At 28.3% G+C, this 22,994-nt stretch overlaps 5 protein-coding genes across 7 annotated transcripts in view; 3 read left to right on the top strand and 2 right to left on the bottom strand.

The window, feature by feature from the left end:
* The first annotated feature begins 10 nt into the window (after positions 1–10).
* LOC123293957 (general transcription factor 3C polypeptide 6) lies at positions 11–1,177 on the top strand. Its single transcript, XM_044874969.1, has 2 exons — positions 11–492; positions 869–1,177. Exons 1-2 carry the CDS (start codon positions 324–326, stop codon positions 1,150–1,152), a joined length of 453 nt encoding a protein of 150 aa, XP_044730904.1. The 5' UTR covers positions 11–323; the 3' UTR covers positions 1,153–1,177.
* Positions 1,178–1,915: 738 nt separating this feature from the next.
* LOC123293956 (protein farnesyltransferase subunit beta) lies at positions 1,916–6,059 on the top strand. Its single transcript, XM_044874968.1, has 6 exons — positions 1,916–2,105; positions 2,175–2,625; positions 3,249–3,481; positions 3,615–3,744; positions 3,957–4,204; positions 4,854–6,059. The coding sequence occupies exons 1-6, from the start codon at positions 2,019–2,021 to the stop codon at positions 5,043–5,045; spliced, it is 1,341 nt and encodes a 446-aa protein (XP_044730903.1). The 5' UTR covers positions 1,916–2,018; the 3' UTR covers positions 5,046–6,059.
* A 661-nt stretch (positions 6,060–6,720) lies between these two features.
* LOC123292309 (probable pterin-4-alpha-carbinolamine dehydratase) lies at positions 6,721–8,658 on the bottom strand. Its single transcript, XM_044872909.1, has 3 exons — positions 8,518–8,658; positions 8,323–8,445; positions 6,721–7,580 (listed from the first exon to the last, which is right to left on the bottom strand). Exons 1-3 carry the CDS (start codon positions 8,623–8,625, stop codon positions 7,383–7,385), a joined length of 429 nt encoding a protein of 142 aa, XP_044728844.1. The 5' UTR covers positions 8,626–8,658; the 3' UTR covers positions 6,721–7,382.
* Positions 8,659–9,024: 366 nt separating this feature from the next.
* LOC123293162 (glutathione S-transferase 1-like) lies at positions 9,025–11,577 on the bottom strand. The gene is made up of 5 exons (XM_044873887.1): positions 11,409–11,577; positions 10,382–10,440; positions 10,166–10,304; positions 9,328–9,445; positions 9,025–9,260 (listed from the first exon to the last, which is right to left on the bottom strand). Exons 1-5 carry the CDS (start codon positions 11,550–11,552, stop codon positions 9,025–9,027), a joined length of 696 nt encoding a protein of 231 aa, XP_044729822.1. The 5' UTR covers positions 11,553–11,577.
* A 2,960-nt stretch (positions 11,578–14,537) lies between these two features.
* LOC123291684 (protein sickie) overlaps positions 14,538–22,994 on the top strand; it is a 95,666-nt gene continuing 87,209 nt past the window's right edge. For all 3 annotated transcript variants that reach the window (XM_044872053.1, XM_044872054.1, XM_044872056.1), the window contains exons 1-2: positions 14,538–14,603; positions 16,148–16,249. In XM_044872053.1, coding sequence (XP_044727988.1) covers positions 16,178–16,249 — 72 coding nt within the window. In that variant the 5' untranslated portion in view covers positions 14,538–14,603; positions 16,148–16,177. The remainder of the gene's footprint in view (positions 14,604–16,147; positions 16,250–22,994) is intronic.

Genomic DNA, 22,994 nt, shown 5'->3' on the forward strand with positions numbered 1-22,994 from the left:
CATTCTAGCACAATTTTTCATGTCAACAAAATGAAACAATGATTAAAATTTGATTAATATATGTCTAATAATAATGAATTTGATCAGTATGAGATAAATTAAAATTATTATCAGATCACTGTAAAATTTTAGAAGATTCAGTGATTTATGCTTGATTTTTTCTGAAATTATTTGAAACTGACAGTTTGTGTTGAAATGTAGCAAATTGTGTCTGATGAGCTGAGAGCCTCTTTTTGTAAACACGAGATTAGTTGAATAAAAAATTGTTAAAAATTGATAATAAATCCCAAAGATTTAACGTATAAAACTACATAAAATTGAAAATGTCCAATGAAGATCAAGATGAGTATTCCGAAGAAGAAGAAGACGTATTAATTTATATTGATTTTGAAGAATTTTCAAAAGAACCAATTGAAAATAAAACCACATTCAAGGTTCTTGGTCTGGATACAGAAAAGCCAATTTTACAACTTGGGAATAATATTTACGAAGGTAATTAAAACAACCAATTTCCATGTAAAACGAAATTCTCAAAAGGTTTCTTCAGAATTGTTGAAAACCTTAATGAACAATAACAGTTATGTACTAATGTCTTAATTTTTTTACACAAAAAAGTAATAATCATAGAACCTCTTTGGAAATAATCAAGGAACAATGCGAAGTATTAAACAAAAGTTGTAGCTTGGGTGGGTTAAGCTGTATACGATATATGGATAACCCCGGAACAGTGATCGGCTTGGCCGAATAATCGGTCTTTTTACAACCGAATAATCGGCTAGTCGACACAAAGTCAGAGTCGGCACATCTCTAATAATTATCCTTAATTTTTAAGTAACATATTATTTATTACAATATTTTTATTATTTAGGCGAATATACAAATTGCTTTGGAACATATTTGTTTTTCGAAAAAGATGATAATCCGAAACCAACTATAAAATCAGTATCCAAAGCAGAACCTCATACGTTTTACAAATTCAGTGAAAAAACCGAAAAAGTTTTACACATGAAACGTATTTTTGTTCGAGAAAAGGATAGTGAAGAACATGTAGTGCAAGATCCTACATTTAAATTCCCTGAAACTTATGAAGAAGCTTTAGAAGACTTAGGAAAATTAGCTGAAAATGAATTACATTTAAATGTTCAATCATAATCAATACAATTTTTTTAACTTCAAATTTGTTTCATTTTTTGTTATTTTATGTATGGGCAACTAATAATTTATAGATAAAATAATCAGAAACAAGATCGTCCAAGCCACCCGTTGATGAGAAATATCTTGTAACAAGGGTGAATTCAGAGATTGGTATCATACAAAAAGTAAGGTAGCACTAGGCGTATCCAGTTTTTGGCACAAGAGAGGGGAAACAGGAATTATGGATCTAGAGGGAAGAAAATCGAATTTTTTTCCCTTACAAATTTTATCCAATTAAATCAATGATCAAATTCGACAGGGAAGCTGACTCCCCCCTCGAAACGCCTGCGAACTTAGTCAACTATTTAAGCAATTATAGCACATAAGTTGCAAGCTCTAGTCATAATATAGTCAGATATTTTGCTCGGACCAATCTACACACGCAGAATTCGCTATCCATTTAAATTTTCCCGCAATTGAGAGTGCGAACAGCCAATCAAAAGCAGGAATATTGCTTGAGGCAATCTGAAACCATGGATATAGAAATATTAAAATCTAAAACACACGAAGTATTGTCGTTCTATTTGAATTTCCCGCAAATGAGAGCCGCAGCTAATCAAAAGTAGGCACATTGCTTTCCCCTTGAGTGATACATCCCCCCTCGTCTAAAGTAGGACTTTATACTACATCCCTACTATAATTACTAGATTCATGGGTACGCATGTTGCCTATGAAGTAGTATACGTCTGTGGTTTTTTGCAACATTATTTGGCTTTGGTTATGTTGTTATGTCATTGTACTCGATGTGATAAATACTTTTAATGATAATATTTATATAAATAATGTGTTAAAAAGGATAAGCAGAAATTTTTAAACTTATCAATATGCCATTAAATTTACGATGCTATAACGATTTAACTTCAAAACGATTTAATACAGAAGGCATTTCTACAATAACATCCGAGGAACAAGTAAACAATTCCATTTGGTTAGGTTATATTTACGTAAATAAATTTCTTATTCAAATTATTTTTTATTAGGAAAAAGTTGAGCGTGCTGTTGAGAAAATATTTAGTTTAGGAAGAAAAAGAGCTTTAGTTGTTCATCAAGCTCCACGATTGTTACGATGGGAACATGGAAATTATTTACGAAATAGTTTAGGATATTTACCAGCAAGTTATGAATGTTTGGATGCAAGTAGAGCATGGTTATGTTATTGGATCTTACACAGTTTATCATTGTTAAATGTTAATGTTGATCCAGAGACAAAGTCAGCTGTAGCAAAATTTTTAGGGAAATGCCAGAATCCAGATGGTGGTTTTGCTGGTGGTCCTGGTCAAATTTCACATTTAGCATCAACTTATGCAGCTGTCCAATCTCTGTGTATTATTGGCACGGAAGAAGCTTACAATGTTATTAATAGAGAATCGTTATTAAAGTTTTTATGGAAAGTCCGTTCGCCAGATGGTGCCTTTAGTATGCACGAAGGAGGTAAAATATTTATATTAATAAATTTAAACTCTTCAAACTTATATTTGAATCCATTCCTGCAAAATCCTGATAAATCTTTCATAAGTTAGTGGATAGTTGTTATTGTTTCAGGCGCTTAAAAATTGCAAAATAGGGTATTCTACTATTTTTGAGAAAGTACGCTTTCTTGCCAAAAACTTAAATTAAATTTTATACCTTTTTTAAACTATCAACAACGCGGGCATCCAATTTGATGATGTAATATCGGTATCATTACACGAAATAACACACATAAGTTTGACAGATATATTCATAGACATCTGATTATAATAAATATTTACTCTCTATGGATATATTATACCCAGCTGTCTACACTGAACTAACTGATGGTCTATGGCTCATACCGATATGACATCACAGCAGGGTTTGCCCGCGGTTTAGGTCACGTGATAAACAGTTTAAAAATTACGATTTTTATTTTTAATATTTTAAAAGAAAAATGTGCTTATATGACTCGAAATCAGAATATTTAAGTATATTTTTACATAAATTTTAAATTTTAATTTTTTTCAAATTTCATAATTTATTTTTTACTAACGATAGTACCCTATTCTCTTTAATGATTATGTTAATATGTTTTACAGGTGAAGTTGATATCCGTGGAGTATATTGTGCATTAGTTGTGGCAACTCTAACGAATATATGTTCAGAGAAATTGTTTGATGGCACGCCTGAATGGGTTGTTAGTTGTCAAACATACGAAGGTGGATTTTCTGGCAGTCCAGGAATGGAAGCACACGGTGGATACACATTTTGTGGATTGGCAGCTCTTGAATTATTCAAAAAGTCACATCTTTGCGATTTAAAATCACTACTTGTAAGATTTATTATTAACGCTTGTTGTATTTTTCAAAAGATTAGATATTTCATTTAAGGGAGATTTAATTTTATTAAAAAAATTACAATTTAAAAGTTTTCTTAAATTCAGTGCAAATTCTTTATCTATTTAGAGATGGACTGCATTTCGTCAGATGCGATTGGAAGGAGGATTTCAAGGCCGGACTAATAAATTAGTAGATAATTGTTATTCATTTTGGCAAGGAAGTATATTCCTTATCATGGATGCAATATTATCACGAGGTATATGAAATTTTTGTTTTAGTACTAATATTAAAATAGGTCTCTAAAAAATTAAAAATAATTTAAATTGCAATTTCGATGATGGCCACTCAATAATGGTTTGTTGAGGTTTAACCCTTAACCCGTACGAAATTTTCACATATTTAATCTTGCACATGATACAAACAGTTTAATTTTTATTGTAACGTATGATATGGTTTTTTTTTACATAGAAAATCCGGATCATAAATCAGAATTATTAATGAATCAAGAAGCTCTACAAGAATATATTCTTATTTGCTGTCAACATTCTAGTGGTGGTTTATTTGATAAGCCAGGTAAACCTCGTGATGTTTATCACACTTGTTATGGTCTTAGTGGTCTTTCTGTGTCACAATATCCTATTGCAAGTAAACCTGATGAAACATTTACGATTGGTTCAAATAATGGAAATGGCTCTTCAATATCTTCAAGTGAAATTGTGAGTAATCTTATAATAAGAAGGATTGGGAACAATCAAAATATGCAGATCGATTTGAAGCTTTATGCTTGATATTTTACGCCCAATAACTTTGGACTGAACTATATATTCTCTGAAATGAATAGCTAATTGCTAACAATTGTAGAAATACGTGGGAAATCGTTTATTTTTCCGAAATAACCTTTATATCTTTCTGCGAAATTTTTATTCTACAGATAAAGATCTAAAAATTGGCATAGCTGTGCTCAAAATTTCAGTAAATTTTACTTGATATGGATTAAATCGCAGAGTTATAATCAGAAAGCTAAAATTTTGCACACCTGTATATTTTACGTTCTACAACGTATAAAAATGTTGCGCTTATTTGTCAATTAAGTATCAACATATTGCCAGTTTTATTAGTAAACTCAAGGTGTCTTGATTTGTAGCAAGTTTGTTAGGAATATTCCTGTGATTGTTAAACAAAGATTACTTTCTTCACTTTGATTATGGTTTCATTACCGAAAACATTAAAGTTCTCTATGAGTTTGGCTTATAAACATTTTTCGTAAAGTCAACCGTTTTCGAGATAATATAGTACAGGGACTAGGACATAAATTTTCTTTGTAATATTTTTTTAATGTCATTTTTATATACTTTCATTTTGCAGTTACCAACAAATCCTTATTTTAATATGATTCATGATGTTACACGGAATGCAATCACGTATTTTGCTACGAAACCATTGATAAAAATCCTAGAAAATGAAGATTCATCTTTACCATCCAGCAGATCATCATCTTTAAGTTCTGATGAAAATACTAGTAGCAATAATCGATCCAAAAATTGTGAATTACATTGAAAAAAAAAATCAATTATTCTATTTGATCAGCCATTCGAGCCAGAAATAATATACAATTTCTATGAAGAAATTTAGATACTAAGATATTATTGCATGATTTATACAGCCATAAAATTAAGTCTTCTAACACAGCAGAAACAGATGGCATTTGTTTTAATTTTCGTTCCCTGAAATTGAAGTCTATTTTAACCTTTAATTGTGAAATTTTAAAAGTTTTTTGGACACTTAATTTGTAGTTTGGACACTTACGTATTATTATGTACAAAAATAAAAATTCAAGGATCAAGTAAACTCGTGTTATAAAATTTTCCCGCCAAAAGAACGCATTTTTTATTTGAGCCTAGACTGGTCGTTTATAATTTATGATGGAACTCCATTGCGAGCAAAGACAGTTAATATAACTTCGGAGGCTGAAATAACTTAACACCCAAATTAAATTACAACGAAAAGGCACTTACACTTCTGTAAGGTTTCAAGGAAAAATAACTGATACCTATCCCTTTCCACCTGCTAGTAATTTCCTTATGTTTTAGCAAAATTAAAACTTACCTGTTTTGGACGACATTAGGCAACCTTTGGAACATAACGTACAACTACTAGCCATAGCATTTTTGTCTTGCTCATAATTTTTCGATTTTTAAATTTTTCCTATATTTCAATAATTTTCTATAAACCATTCGATATTAGGGAATGGAAATTAAAGAATTAACTTTTTTCTTGATATTCTCTTATGATTTCTTTTCTGTTAAATTAGGAAACTTAATTTAAAATACATTAGAAAATGCAATAATATCTCAGTAAACTTACTGTACAAAGTCTGAGAAATCTTTCTAATAATTACAGAAGAAGGCTCATTATCTAAACAAAAAATCTTAATGATGTGATGCGAAAAATACTTACGATGCAACGGATGTTAAAAAAATAAGTAGATTTTATAAAATACCAATCATTTGTGAAAATTTTGTTATAAGTTTTATTATTATTTATAACGATAATAAAGAAATGTGAAATGTTTGAAGTATTTATGTTTTACTTACACCTTCAACACTCAGGAAAGAGGAAATCGAAGATACAAAAATTTTCAAATAAATGCATTATTGTAGATTTAAAATATTTAGAAAGAAGTAGAAAACGATAAATTTTGTGGACGGATAGTGCATACTCCAAAATATCTCTTGAAAGAATGTTGTGTTATGGTAGAAAACCGAATTCAACATGTTAAAATTAATTAAGAATTTTTTTCATTTCTAAATTTTAAAAAAAGTGTAGGGGGAGCTAGTTTCTTTTGAGAAAAAACAATTTTGGTAGATACAGCAAATATTTTACGGGTTGCAATAATTGGTTTTATACAATAATAAACTCTTGTGTTATAATTTGCTACTTTTAATATATTTATACATTTTGGCCCACTGACATTTGTATAACAAAAATTAACTTTAATAACATGGTGAAGCAAGCTCGGCACCAGCTGTTCTGTCGATGGTCATTTCCATTTTACAATTTGGCAATCAAGAGTAATAGTTAAACATTTATTATTTCATAATATAACGGACTTGGTTTTGAAATATGAAGAATAGTGTGCCAAATCGCCTATGATCCAAAAAAGTTATGCAAAAATGATCATCGCTACACACAGATTCTAAGTTGAAATTCATTAAAAATAAAAATTAATCAATTTAATATTTAAACTCAATATATTTACTCAAACGCCAAAGTAAATTATTTTAAGTATTTAACGTAAATACAATTTTATCTAAAATATACAGGGTGTTGACAAAAATAGTATAAAAAATTTAAAAGAAACTCATCAAAATGAGAGTTCGTTCTATCTTAAATAATCGATAAACATTGATCCTTAAAATACTAAAATTCAGTTTATTGTACAGATCCTTTCATAACTGTGCTCTGTCGTCATAATTTAAAAGGCTCTAACTCCAACCATTTAACGAATGCTATACTCCCACCAAATTTCGAAAGCTTTTTTTTAGCGATTCGAAATATACATCTTTTTTTGAAACTTTGAGATCGTTTTGGATCGTCCTAATTCAACTATTTCTTAAAAATTTGGTAAAATATTTGTTTTTCTTATTTACTGTAAAATTTTGTTTTTTGGTAATAGGGCTTATTAAATTATGGCGACAGGGTTTTTTTGCTTTGTCAATTTAATGTTTTTCGAATGAAATTATGAAAACGCTCTTAGATAAAGATATTAAAATTAATACAACATAAATCTATTAAGTAAGCGCATTTTCGTCATTTCAACGAAATCGTTAAATTAACGAAGCAAGAGATCACAGTTCTTCATAGTATAATGTTATTGTCAATCTTAATGTAAGTTTATAGAGGTTCGTTGGGTGTCAATATTCCAGCTGCTACTTTTTCCGAAAAATTGGCTAAGGTAACATCTCGTTTTGATAAGCCATTTACATCATGAGATGATAATGTTATTTGAACCTTATTGTAGACATTAAACCATTCAGGGTGATGATCCATTTTTTCTGCTTTTAGAGCAATTTGAGTCATAAAACCAAATGCCTGGAAAAAGAAGTTACATTATATTACATTTAAAAACCTTTCCAAACGTACAAAAGTTAAGTAAATCTTAAAATAATTTTTGGTTCTCCCTAGCCAGGGCTAGATTTATGAGAACGCGTACTAGGCACAGGATTAGACCATTATAACACCATGGTGGAATTTGTTGTAAAGTTCTATGTTTTTGCTATCATTCGGCTGGTTTTTCGCAGGGAGCGGGTAGCGGCTTGTTTATTATAAAATTCTATGTTTTTGCTATCGTTATCAATAAAAACATTTTAATGAAGGATAAAAAATTGAAAAGTTATCAAAGTCGTCAGCCATTAGCTTATTTTTATTAAATTAATATTTTTATCTATATTTAAAAAATTGTAAACAAATATTGTGATTAACATTAAACAACAGTTTTATGAAATATTTATTTTGAAAAAGAAGCTAATGCAATTTGTGAAAGATAAAATTATAACTAATTTTTTTATAGTCTGGTTTTGCATATTTTTATTCAAACCGAATAGTTATTTTCGATTTTCATAAAAGTTATTCAAAAATAATTTACTAGCCTGGTTTATATCTGTTAAAAAGTGAAGAAACACATTTTAAATAATTTTTATAGTAATTGTTCCTTTTGGGTCATAATTACCCATTTTTTTAATAAGATGTATGGATTTTTCCAACAGGTGTGTCACTTCTGTCACTAAATATGCTGTGTATATTTAAAATACAGTAAAAATAACTAATTACTAACCTCATTAAAGTCCTTAAATAAGAATTCTTTATAAATGGCATCTCGATTTTCTTGAAGTGTCCATCCCTTCGAAAACAAAACTGGTAATTTTTCTTTGCGGTCATCTGCACTTAATTTTCCCGCCTGTAATAACAATCATTTCAAATTTAAAAATATGGAATACTAGAACACAAATAAGAACAAAGTATATTTTACCATCTTTTTAGGATTTTTTACTGGATTTTGTTTAAGTGTTTGAGACGTGTAATATCTTGCCCAAGGTAATTTGAATAATATATGTTGCGTTGCGGTTGTCAATTTCATTTTCTTGGTATTTATTTCCTTACTTTCACTTCTTTTTTTGTGAAAACAATAATGACATCTATGAGATCATTATGGAACTACAAATTTATATACCGAGTGCAACAAAATTTTTATCATAAAATTTGTCTTGTTTATTTCAAATGACAATATCCTAATTTTTAAAATCATTGGATATCTTTTCCAATTTCATGATAAGTTCAATGAAAAACATTTTATGAAAAAATATATATAATAAATAAAATATTGGAAAGTTTTAAAAATGTTTATAGTTAAAAGCTTGCACAATTAGTTTCTCTGAAAACTGCGAAAAGAAAAAAAATTAATTAATTGGGTAAGTAAAAAACAATTTAATTTTAAAAATCATTTTTGACTTTATTATAAATTTTTTTTCAAATATCTTTAAACTTTTCGTACTGGATGAACAGGATGCTTTAAATGTGATAAATCTGGTGGATTTGTATTAAAATGTCTTAATTCCAACATTCCAACTTTTGCAATAGCCCATAGTTTTTCATTTTCCGCTTTAAATGTTTCATACCATTTAGTGATTTTTTGAAATTGTGTGAAATCAAAATTGACTGCTTCCAAACACAGTGTGGCTGTTACTAATTGTAAATCAGCTATTGTTAAATTATCTATAAAAAAGAACAACAAAGGTTTCATTATTTTTTTAAATATTTACCAAAAAATATTTCTGTATACCTGAAGCAGCGTACTTGAATCCGTCACGCTCTAAATATGAGTTGAAAGCGGATAACGCGATTTGAAGTTTCTTTTCAGTTTGAGGTGTGCGTTGGTAATCGTAAAACATTGGAAGTATCTAGAAAATTAATAAATATAAATACTTTTAGTACAGTAAAAGGTTTAAAAAAATCGGCTAATTAAGGAAAACGAAATAAACCGGTCATTTTTTGCTAAAACCGGATGGAATGTGTTTCTTAGGTGTCAAATATCATTCGCAAACCATAAGTTGTGCAAATGTTTCTATTTGTTAATAAATAATAAATTATTATTAATCAAATGGAACGGTACGTGTAAAAGTTGACTTAAAAAATTAATTAATAGACAACTTGTATTACGCATATGAGAGTGTTTGCCACTTAATCGATAAATGTTATACATGTATAACATATGTGTAATACAAATTGCCTAGTTTTAATTTTTTAAATCAACTTTTACATTAAGCAAGATTTATCAAAATCAATCAGATTTTTGTATACTTATATGGATAACTTAATTTATAATAACCCAAAAAAACAACGTTCTCTTGAAATAACGTTCAAACCAAAGCGGCTTTTTCGTGCCACTCTATATAGTATTGATTATTGACATCAAAATACGTTTTACAATGGTTTTACATAGATGATACGTTTACATCCATGTTTTGAATATTGCCTGTAAGATAACTACATACATTTTTCGGTTAAGTATAAACTTAAACTACTTAAATTAAAAAACGAGAGCAAGTAACTTTCTCCATATTTTAACTACTTCCCACCTGTCGTACTAAATAAAATAAATCAAAAATAAGAATACTTACAATATGATCTAAAATAGATCGATAATAAGTGGACAAATTGAAACACAATCTCTGATTAACTCTTGCCCTTTCTTGAACATCCTCTGGATATATGCTCCGATTTTTATGTTTTTCAGCTAAATATTGTAAAATGGCATTGCTGAAAATTAATGAGTTTGATAAATTTCAATTAAAGATTAAATTGAACAATTATTATATGATTGTTGTTTCTCCCACCTTTCACTTAAAAAGAAACCATTGTCTTCTAGTACAGGAATTTCTCTCTGAGGATTTTTCTAAAAAGACAACAATATAACTAATTCATTCACCAAAATTTCATTTTTGCCTAATTCCAGAGGAAATGTATATCGAATTAAAAATTTCTGAAGTGATAATGAAACAACGGCTACTTGCCGGCAACAACACAATATTTACTCGTCGTTTGAAAATAGAAATAGAAAATCTGGCAACACTGCTATACAGAAAATATAGTATGATGATAAATTAGGTATAAGTATCGAAAAATTTAATTGCTACAACTTTGCTTATTATAAAAATTTTCATTTCATTAATATTATTTCAAAATTCTAAATTATGTGACTCCCCACCCTCAAAACTCTTGGTAAAACATTTTGATAAAACACCAAATGCGGAACAAACTTTTTGTTTAGTTAAGTGATTTTAGATTGAGAAAAATTTTTAGGATTTTTCTAAAAAGACAACAATATAACTAATTCATTCACCAAAATTTCATTTTTGCCTAATTCCAGAGGAAATGTATATCGAATTAAAAATTTCTGAAGTGATAATGAAACAACGGCTACTTGCCGGCAACAACACAATATTTACTCGTCGTTTGAAAATAGAAATAGAAAATCTGGCAACACTGCTATACAGAAAATATAGTATGATGATAAATTAGGTATAAGTATCGAAAAATTTAATTGCTACAACTTTGCTTATTATAAAAATTTTCATTTCATTAATATTATTTCAAAATTCTAAATTATGTGACTCCCCACCCTCAAAACTCTTGGTAAAACATTTTGATAAAACACCAAATGCGGAACAAACTTTTTGTTTAGTTAAGTGATTTTAGATTGAGAAAAAATTTTCATTTCATTAATATTATTTCAAAATTCTAAATTATGTGACTCCCCACCCTCAAAACTCTTGGTAAAACATTTTGATAAAACACCAAATGCGGAACAAACTTTTTGTTTAGTTAAGTGATTTTAGATTGAGACTATGAAGAATTAATTACCTTTGCATATTCTTCGGATATATGTTCTCCAGCAACAAAATCAACTTCAATATTTTCGTATGGTACTTTTAGAACTTCCAAAACCATTTTAACAGCCAATGATGGCGGTCCATCTGATACACTATATAATTTCAAACCAGACATATTTGTTCCGAAATCAGTATAATGACTGTTTATCTTAAATGCATAATAAAAACGAATTACTTTCAAAAATATAAACAGTACTTATATCTGTTAGAGAGGGAGATTGAGGTGTGTACTGTCTGTATACCAAAAGAAATATTACTTGAATAGTACAGGAACTTCTCTAGTAATGATTATGCAAAATTCGAGGAGTACAATTTTCTTGAAATACCAATAATGAATAGTTGAATGAATAGTCTGATAAAAATTAGTTTATTTGCTGATTTTGTGGCGAAACATTCTTCCCACGCACAGTTTGCGAACTAGGGAAAAAAACCTTAAAATGTAGGTACTCATATGAAAGATGAGAATCTTGAAGTAGATTTTAAACTTCGACATTCTACAAGTTTTCCGAGTTTCCCCATAGATTTTTAAGCAATTACCCGTCGAATTAAAAAAAAAAGCATTTTTTTAGCATGTGTAGAAACGAAAAATGCAATTTTGGTGAGTTTTTCTGATTTTCCGGAGGGTTTCAATGTTGTTTATGGAATTTTTGGAACTATTCTGTTGAGTTGACTTTATTTTGAGTCGATTGTTGAAAATCTCATCTTTCTAGCATGTATAGAGCTGAAAAACGTATTTTTGGGTTGTTTTTTTTTCGATTTATCGGACTAAATTTCAAAAGTTTATGGGTGAAATTTAGGGTACACAGGCCTATTTTTATCAATTGGCTCCTTTGTATCCAAACCTGGTTATACATATTTCAGCCAAGAATAAAAATAAAATTTCGCTATTCTTCAACTCTTGAACGAAACGTTTCTTAGGAAACTTCCAAAGGCAATTGTTGTTTTTTTTAGACCCTTAATATATATATTAAATTTGGCTTCTATTTAAACCGGGAACATTCTGTATAAACATTTAGTCAGTTGTTTTTCATTTTCGGGATATAGGATGACAAAATTATATAATATTTCTCAATTTTATGATCTTTTACTGAAAAAATGAACAGAACTTGCCTACCTTCATACAAGAAATTTTTTATTTCTGTGAAAGGAATCGCAAATTAAAAGAAAATAAATTTTTAAATTATTTTATTGAAAACTTTATCATCGTGTATATTTCGTAAACTAAAGGCTTTTGATTTAGGGTTTAAATGAAATTTTTTCCTTATTTTTGGGCAAAGAATAATTTCTTCTTAAATTTTTTCAATATTAATGACACATCTTATACGAGATATAAAAATTAAAAATAGGTACGTTCAAAAATATTCTATGATCAAACACTATTTGATTATATAAATTACACTTAGTATTCAAAACACAGAATTCTTTTTACAAGCTCGAAGTTTTTGCTCACGCGCTCTAGTGCTCTCGCGCAATAGTTCAAAGGAAAATACAACGTGCAAATACCAATGATAAGTTTTTAGAGTAGATTATACAGGAGAGTAAATAAGAACAAAATGTACAAAAGTTTTTGATTTTTGTTAAAAGTACGAATTTAAGAAAATAAAAACAAAATTATTTATATTTTGTAAATTTCAATTTAATTATTCCTTGTGGTAGATTTAAATTTATCTCTTAGATTGCAACTTCTAAACTAATCCTCCAGACATATTAACCATTACTTAAGTACTAGTTTGTAAAAAGAACTCAAAAATTGCTGCGAATTTGTGTTCTTCACATATCCTTGGGATCTTGGGATATATCAGATCAAAATTCATCAAGTAGTAATTTCAAAAATTTCTCAATAGACTTATTGATACTTTTTTAGAATTTTAAATTACTAGACTCGTATATAGAAAGAAAACTCTCCCTAAAATATCACTAAAACAGTGACCTACTTCTTTGAAACACACGACATTAACTCTGATAGGGCTTCGAATTTTGTTCCTATGATGCGTTGCTTAGCGACATTTCCATGGGTTGGTGAACTCCAGAAGGATGTTTGATATTAAATATTACTCTACGTTAAAATGTTATTGTTTCAAAAATAATTATTACTTATTCTACACGGAGAAAAATTTCTGGTTATATACTGATTTTAAACCAAAAATTCTGACGAAAGCTGTTATAAATTAGATTCCGAATTAAACATATAACCTGTATGTATATATTTTTATATAATTCCTCCTTTAATTTCCCTTTTAAAATTTGTATTATTTTGATACCCTACTCGATAGGTTTTGTTAATTTTTTGTTGTTGACGTATTACTATTTCGCTACGAAAATCCGCTATTTTGTTTTGTTTTTCCAAAAACCTATCTAAGAACACTTGGGTTTTTGAGACAAATATAACACCTTAAATGTTGAAATCCATTGAGCTCTTTGCAAGATACGAGCTAATAAAGAAATTTACATACAAGAAAAACATAACCACTTTTTGACAGTCGGGTAAAAAACGACAAATAATTTTTGTCACTCTGGAATTATCCTTAGAGAATTTAATTGCACGAAAAATAATTATTTTCGTTACTTTCTCGTATAAAATAAAAATACAAAATAGTGGTCAACATCATTACTAATCATTTTCCTCCGTGTAAAAAAAATCCCCTATTATTTATTTACTTAAAAAGTAGGGTAGATAATTATGCGTGCATGTGTATTAAATTTCACACAATATTCATATGCTGTTAGAAACTAACCCAAAAGATTATTTACAAAATTATAAAAACCATTAAACATCAAAAACAATGTTTTTAAATAATCCACAAAATTTTATTAAAAATTTATTTAGAAAATCGTATTCGAAAATAAACTGAATAAAATGATTACATCTACTCCTTTTATTGTATATAGTACACATTTATAGAAACGTGTAAATAGTTTCCCGATATCCATCGAGCTATCCTAGAAGACAGTGTAGTTGTAGAAACAGTTGCATATCCGTGTAAAAAAATGATAAAATAGGATTTTATGTTTCATTTTCAACAAAGTGATTTTTGTTTGTTGTTAATTTTGTTAGTGTTGTACAAAAAAGGCAGTGGTTATAAAAAATGTGAGATATTTTGTGGTTGAAAGATTTTTTTGATTGTTTATCTTAATTGCAATTTAGCTGCAGTGATTTTCCCGCTTTGTAAGTAAATCATATTATTAAGTTTCACCTTATTGTCGGTTGTATATTTTTATTATTTTTTAATTTAATTCAATTGTTACTGACAGTGATTGGCTGTTAGTTTAACAATTGTTATTGTTAATTGTTATTCCTAACCTCAATCAATGATGACACATAGGTGAAGGAATAATTATTTTTGTCGATAGTAGGGTTGTTATATTGCGTGGGTGTACATGTATACAATCATATGTCAAAAATCTTTTCAAATTTTGAAAGGTGAATCATAGTGAAAATTTTTTAGTTTTATTTATTTTCATTTAAATTGTTATTGATTTTGATGAAATTTGGAGAATTATGGAAAAAAAATTTGCATCTAAAGGCTATTTTCATATCTATGTGAAAAAAAATTACTTATCTCAAAGTACTTTCCGAAATTTGCGTTTTTGTGATTTAATCAAAGCATATAAATAATATTTTCATTCGGTGTAAAAAATAATTTTCTTTTACTGTAAGAAATCAAATTTATACAAATATTCAAAAATTTTCCTTAGTTTAAAATCTTTCATTCATTACTAAATGTATACTACTATTTGTAATTAACTACATTGATGTATACTAAGTTGCCTATCCATGTAATAAGTAAACGGACATCTCTAATGGATAAATGTTTTTATTTACGAAAATCATTTTCAAAGCTGGTTTTTTTTTGTCTCGACCAGGGAATTTCCAGGTCAACTCGAAATCTTATTGTTTTGATGTGGAATTTTTAGGATAATTTTCTAATAATATTTTTCATTGGTGACATTTATTACGTGTAGTAAAGTAATTTGAACATGTTTAAAAAACATGTGAATGTTATCTGACCGATTTTTAGTTAAAATTAATGGAATTGGAATTTTGAATGCCTGTATTACAACTCAGATGGCATTAATTATGGCTATTGAGAAACTGAAAAACCTTTTTCTAACAAAAATCGCAAATAGCTAAAGACAAATCAACGTCCTGTTTAAAAATTTACAATCTCTAAAATAAGTGAAAAATAATTTTTTTTTTATTATCTCAGAAAATGCACAATCATCTTTCTCCCGGAAAAGTGGGATAAGCGGTTTTCCCCAGTTTTCCTTTGAAAAATAATAACCATCATAAGATTTAGTAGCTCTGAATATGCTGCCCAACAAATTAGTTTATGCTCTTCATGAGATTTAAAATTATCATTTGGGGGATCAACAAAATTTTTACCGGAATTTATTCTTATATTTACCTTTAAGATAAATAATTTTTGCTATGCCTATAATTTTAAAGAAAATTTAGAGATTTAGATTAAGATTTCCGAAATTTTATTTCTTATAAGAAACGATTTTTTGTCAATATCCTGAGTGTAGGTATATTCTGCCATAATTCGAATCTCAAAATCGTAGTTTCTTGTGCTCAATTTTCCTTATTAAATCGAAATTTAAGACAAGTTATTTTTCTTTCTAATACAAATATTTTCATCTCGAAATATCAAAGGCTTTTTCGATCATCCTGTTTTTCACAGTGGATAAAGAATATTTAATTTTTTTCAGGATAGAAATGTACGTTTCTATTGACTATTAATGTGTTTACAAAAGGATGGATTGGTAATGCAGCCTGGACAGCGTAAATACACACCGCAAGAAACGATCCAGGTATTTATAATTTAATTGCCTTTTTAAAATTTCTCTTTAACCAAGTTTTGATTCCGTAATAATTTTAAAATTACCAGTTTTTTAATTTATATTAACAAATCTATATAACAAAAATCAATCAATATCCTAATTATTCGGTTTTCTCCTATGATTAAAATTGTAGACAACTATCAAAATATAAAATATGCAAAGATAGAAAATCTCATTAAAATGCTAATCTTTCACAAATACAATAAGTTATAAATAAGTTGAAGGCTAAATCTATTTTATATTTAAGCAAAGGAAATGCTTAAAATTTGTGTGCTAATTGATCCGAAATAAAATAGAAAGTATTTTTTGAAATTTAATATTCGTTCTTACATAAGAGCCCGCACAAACCGCACAAAGTGGAACTGGTTGAATTATAATATATGTATTATAATTTTCATATTGTACAAATTTTCTTAATCAGTTCAATATATAAAATCAAAAAATATTTAGGCATATTAGCTCGCTTGATTTTCAAATGTTCGAATATCAATGTGAACCAGTTTCCTTTGGGTTTAAAATCATTGCCAATAATTTTTTAACTGATGAAAAATTAGGAGTTTATATATTCGACTGTATTTTGTGTGAATGTATTACGCGACTAAAGATTCTTTTTCTATTAGATAGAGCATACTTTTGGGATAGAGCAATTTTTTGACAATTTTCAGGGATGTTAGTCCTTTCTGAGTGGTCCTGTTTAAATTTAAAGATAAAATTCCACCCGGGGTTTGTTTGATACAAAAATTAAGAGATGAAATTATATACAAATTTTAAACTTCAGGTGACTTTGACTTCTCAAATCACTAAAACTAAAAAACTCTTTGCAAAAAATCGAACCAAATAATAAAAAATTTTTCTTTTAATTGTAAATAAATAATCCTATCAATAATTTTCTTCGGAGCAATTAAGTTTTAAAGTATCGCCATCAAACATATATTTACCTAAAAATTGATTCATTGGCGTTTACTTCAAAACTTAATTGTTTACAAAGGAATTATTGGTGGGATTATTGACTATACAATTATTTTTTACTTTTTTGAAGTCGGTTCTATTTTCAGCATGTTGAAAACCATACGCTACTCTGTTCGACTTAACCATCGGAGTAAGGATTTTAAACATAAAACGAGTCAAAATATTCACATCCTGAATCATTAGGGATATTAAAATTTTTATCTAAAAATAATTGTTTACCTATTTAAAATATTATTTTTAATTTTTGAAATTTTGTTTTTATCTTTAATTTTGTTTATATTTTTAAAAATATTGTTTTGTTTGCTGAATGTAATAAATATAATCTATAAATAAATCTATCTCCATTATTCTATTATGCATCTTTAAAAATAATATCTACCCCAAATCTTATCTTTGTAAACAGGGTGTAAATTAAAAATCGTGAGAAACTTAACAGTTATCTTTCGGTTATTTTCTTATTTTTAACCGACTACAACGAATTAAATACGAGGGTTTTGATTTTAGCTCCTTATGTATGTAGGCATGTGTGCTTGGATTTTCTCTATCAGTGCGTAAACTATTCAATCGATTTTAACACAGGACATTGTATTTGCCCCAAGATCCCTTGTGAATTTAACATTAAACAAGAATTGACGCCAAAATTGACGCTAAAATCGATCCAAATATTGCGATATTTCAGAAAATCTGCATCCAATCATTAAATTAACCAGATTTTTATACTTTTTGGATCAAAATTATCTCATCCACCGAGTTTCATCAAATTCCAAAACAAAATATTTTTTTGCGATTTTCTCGATTTTATCAAAGGGGTACCCCTTAAAAAAATTGCAAAAAATCGAAAAATTTTTTATATCTCCAATTTTGATAAAATTCAGTATATAAGGTAATTTTGACCCAAAAAGTACAAAAATCGGGTGCATTTGATGACTGGTCGAATAGTTTTTGATATACGGACTAAAATCGAGCCAAACATTGATGAAATGAATGGCTTTTGTGTGTTATTTTTTGTAAAAGATTTTCTCTAAATTTTTAGGCATCAGTATTTCAAAAACTATGTATATATCGAAAAATTTTACTCTCAATTTCTTCTAATTTTCTAATTTAAGTTCTAACAGAATCTACCCTCAAAATTTGAAACGTAAAAAAAAAACTGCCCTTAATTTCATTATACTATTTCGATTGAATTGCATTTGTTTAAACTTTCAATGTAGTCTTAGAAACGAAGCAATGAATTTCGAAAAATTTGAACAGTAAGTCGAATTTGAATGCGGTGATGAAAATGATTCCAAACTTGTTACTCGGGGGTTTTTGGGGTCGCTGAACATGAATATCGCGACATTTTTGGTTTCGTTTCTGCGACAAATGCCTTGAATATTAGTTTCAACTTTGTTTATTGGTAAATCCGGTACTGTTTTAAATATATGTGATTTAAACAAAAAAATCAATTAGATATTATTATTAAGTTTTTTAGTTTAGTGTGATATATTTAATAAATATTAAGACTCATCATTATATAAATATTTGAAAAAAGACATGTACTGTTGAAATGTTGTTCAAACTATAAAGGAAGGAGACATCACACACATCATGATGATCCATCTCTGTACCTATCTGCGACGATGTCATCCACGTGTGCACTATTACTACATACGCATACGGTAGAAATCTGTTCTGATTCTGAAATCTGAATAGAAACCGACGACGAACGGTGTGTAAGTATATAATGTGTATCTTATACTATCTGTATATGCGTGTACCCAATAATAGTGTGCACATACAAAACATACATTCTTAATTAGCAAAATACTGCTGCTGCAATCGACGACGTCGCCTATAACACATTAGACGTCTTCTGTTTGATGCCAAGCATCGTATCGCACGTCCGTATGCGTCGTTATTTTCTTTCTTTCTTCTTGTTGTTGTGTTGTGTTCCTAATATAAATATACACATTTTCAACCGATTACAAAAAATAGAGGTTCATTACAAAATTTTTATTTTATTTAAGGAAATAGGATATTAATAATTGGGTTTCTTTTAAACCGTTATATAGATAGAGCAAAAGTTTTAATATAAAAAATAAACTTAAAAAAAAACCTACTTTTGCTTGATAAATTTTTTCCTAAACAACACTGTTTGCCCGTGAAGGCGCAAATTAGGACAAAACTTTGGTGTTCATTTTCTGCAAAATTATAAAAGATATGGAGTTTTAAGTTTGAAAGTAACTTCAACTAGTGGTTTTGTGGAAAATTCTCGAAAAACGGAAAAAAAATCTAGAAAATACTTTCGAAAATCAAATAAATGGCCACCAAAAGACTGCCATAATTATATTGGTTTTTTAAACTCTTCTAATTTATAAAAAAGAGTTAGTGGTGCAAATGTTTCTATTTGTTAATAAACAATAAATTGTTAATTCAATGGAACGGTTAATGTAAAAGTTGACTTACAAAAATTAATAAAGAGGCAACTTGAATTACGTATATGTTATACATGTACAATAGTTTTCGATTATTTGACAAACACTTAACATTTACGTCACACAAGTTGCCTAATTACTAATTTTTTAAGTGAACTTTGACACCTAAGAAACACATTCCATTTCGAAACATCGAAAGCTAAATAATTAAACAAAGTTTTCAACTTTCGATATTTTGAAAATTATTCCAGATTACGAAAATTTTTATTCTTAGTTTTCGTCTTATAATTCACAAAATGCGAGCGGGTTGTTTCACTTTCCTTTACAAGCTGATTTTTGTAACTTTATCTTTTACTGTACTACAAGTAAAGCTGTAGAAAATATATTTTATTAGTGTGTTTTTCTGAAAATCTATTATCTCAATTTTTATGTTATGTCATAATAAATATCCTGATCATACCAAACGTAATGTACTCACATATTGGGTTGACTACTAAATCAGAAGTATGTCTTCTTTAAACTAATATTACAATTAATTCATACAATAAAAAGTAAAAGTAGCCAAAAAATTAAATTTTTTTTATAATAAAACAAGTATTTGACTTCTAAAATTAATACCATAAATTTTCAGAAAAATATCTTGTAAATAAAAAAAGTAAGGACTATATTTATAATGTACCAAGGAACGAAAGGAATATAGTTCCTACCGCGTGTATCAGGTCACCTCTAGATCTTAATCACATATGATTTCCATAAGTGAAGATATTTCTGGGAAAATATTACATTTTTTATACTTTGTAAACACCGGGTGGTTAAAAATAAACTAATGAATCATCTAAAATGTTGACAAATTAATTCGATAAATTCTCGATGAGATCACGATTGAGGGTGCTAACTTTCTAGTTATACTTAGTTCTATTTTTGTTAAAAAGTCATTATTTACTAATAATAATATAATAAAATGTATGTCGGTATATTCTGGTCGTATGAATTCCCCAATCTTTTCATGAGAGATGAGATATATAGGTAGCATATTATTTTGAAAACATTTTGTTTTGTTCCGTGTATCCTCTATCATACTTTTACAATTTAGTTAATGTTAAGTTCGTTGCTTTACTTTTGTTGTTTATTGTGTTTACGATATGTTTACAAATCTCTGTGTTTATTGTTTTTCAATCAATCAAATTGAATCGTGTTTTTTCACAGTGTTTAATTAATTGTCAAACTTTTGATTAAAAAAATTTAAACTTTTTACTAAAATATAGTGCTTAATTTTGTTTGTATCATACCTATATTAAAATTTTATTTTTATAACTTTACGGGAAATGTTTAATTTTCTTATTCAAAAACATAAAAAATTTTCCACTGTAAGGTATAGCACAGGGCAATCTTGACAGGATAATCTTGAAATTAGTTAGACACTATTTTCTGAATTTTCTTGGTAATTACAATATTTGCGTTATAAATAGTGGGAAATTTTTAGTTTCTTTTTGAAGTGGGTGTTGATTTTCAGAACTGGTGCGTATGCGGACGAATATTTTGTGTTTTACTTCCGGTGTAAAAAAATGTATCGTTTGACGCTTGAACAACGTTGGGAAATATTAAGAATTCCAAATTAAACGTCTTGCAAAAACTGTAAAAAAGTTAACATCAATTTATGATTTGAGGATGATTTTATCATAAATCGTTCTTATTTTTCTGAATTCTTTCGCAGTTTTTGCCACTCGTTTAACAAAAAATTTTGCAAAATTTTCAACGCTGTTCGATGGTTAAATAATGTTTTTTTATATCGGATATTACACTATACACATTCATTTTTCTCAATCTGGAAATAACACTCACTTTCAGGGCCGAATTTACGCAAAACGCCTCCCTTGAACAATGGCATAAAATTTCGCCCTAAGTTTGTTCAACTTTCAGTTTTGATACAATAAAATACATATACAATTTGAAACTTCGTTTCGTTGAGAATATGTTTGTGAAATTTAAAAGTATAAAATTTTTTCAACATCTTCAAGATCTTTACCTTACGCAAAAATATTTTGATCTTTTGATAAATTTTCCGCTCCCAAAATTTGTCGTCTAGGGCCATGGCTAATGTGGCTTAATATGAAATCCAGGACTACTCACTTTAAAAAGAAAACTGATGATGGGACACTCTGAATTAACCATCCATTTTCCTTCACCATAAATTTTTCGTTTAAATCCGATTTGTCGTCTAAAGATCGCAAATTGTTCTTAAAAATCGGAGACTCATCTTTAACATTTCTACCTTAAAGCTATTTTTTTCAACAAAATACTTTTGTCTCTTTTAAATTACTTTGATCCATTTTATGTGAATTTTTTTGATAGACGATGCGAGGCTGAAGATATAATGGATTTTATTTCATTTGACACTTGTAAAAATGCAAAAACGTCACAAATTTTTTATTCTTGTAGAAAATTGGTAGGCAAGAACGCCTTATTTGCGTTCTTACACAAATCGGGAAATTAAGAAAATCAATTTTCTCGACAACCTCGATTTCTATAACAAACAAATTTACAAAGAAATCTTGATCATCGTTGTAGTCAGTTGCAACTTTGTTGATTTATACCCAAAAGTAACTAATATAAGTTAATGCAGGCGGGAGCGCAGATAAATGCATTGAACATATCCATTTGTCGCAAAACTAAGTGTTCCTAACGCTTCCACCAAAATGAACTGAATGTTGTAGGCATTTTTAACCACTGACGCAAAAAAAGGGGTGTTATAAGTTCTTACCGCATTTGTTGGGAGCTTTTTAAATTTTCTAAGTTTCACTTGTTACACATAAAAGCATCGATAATTTCCAAAAACGAAATTTGATCCAGTGAAAGTTTCGCATAAATTTTCGATATAAAATGAATATTGAACGCTATATTATGATAGAACTAACTTCATTTATTGTAATTTGTGTATAAACATTAGCATGTGTTTATTTAAGTGATGCAAGAGGAAAATGAATGCTTTTAATATAAAAAGCTCTAAATTAAAAATAATAATAACAGATGAACAGAAGAAATAAAAGATAAAATTTTATAATATTAGTATGTTCTGGGTTCTGGTGTGCTCTATTCGTTATCCGTAAACATCCGTTTTAAAATCATTCTAATTTTAAGACCATGTTCGTGTAAAATAAAATACTATATTGTAACTAGAGATCGGATTATATGCTGTTAAAATTCGAAATGTGTGCCTGCCTTGAAATTTTCCTTGTTTAAGAACAATTGTCCATTCACAAAACTTCAGCCGAATATCCTTTATTAGTCTAGTATCGAACATACTGAGAATGGCGGATTTAAGCAAAAAGGCT

The sequence above is a fragment of the Chrysoperla carnea genome, chromosome 2 (assembly GCF_905475395.1).
Source record: "Chrysoperla carnea chromosome 2, inChrCarn1.1, whole genome shotgun sequence".
Lineage (NCBI taxonomy): Eukaryota > Metazoa > Arthropoda > Insecta > Neuroptera > Chrysopidae > Chrysoperla > Chrysoperla carnea.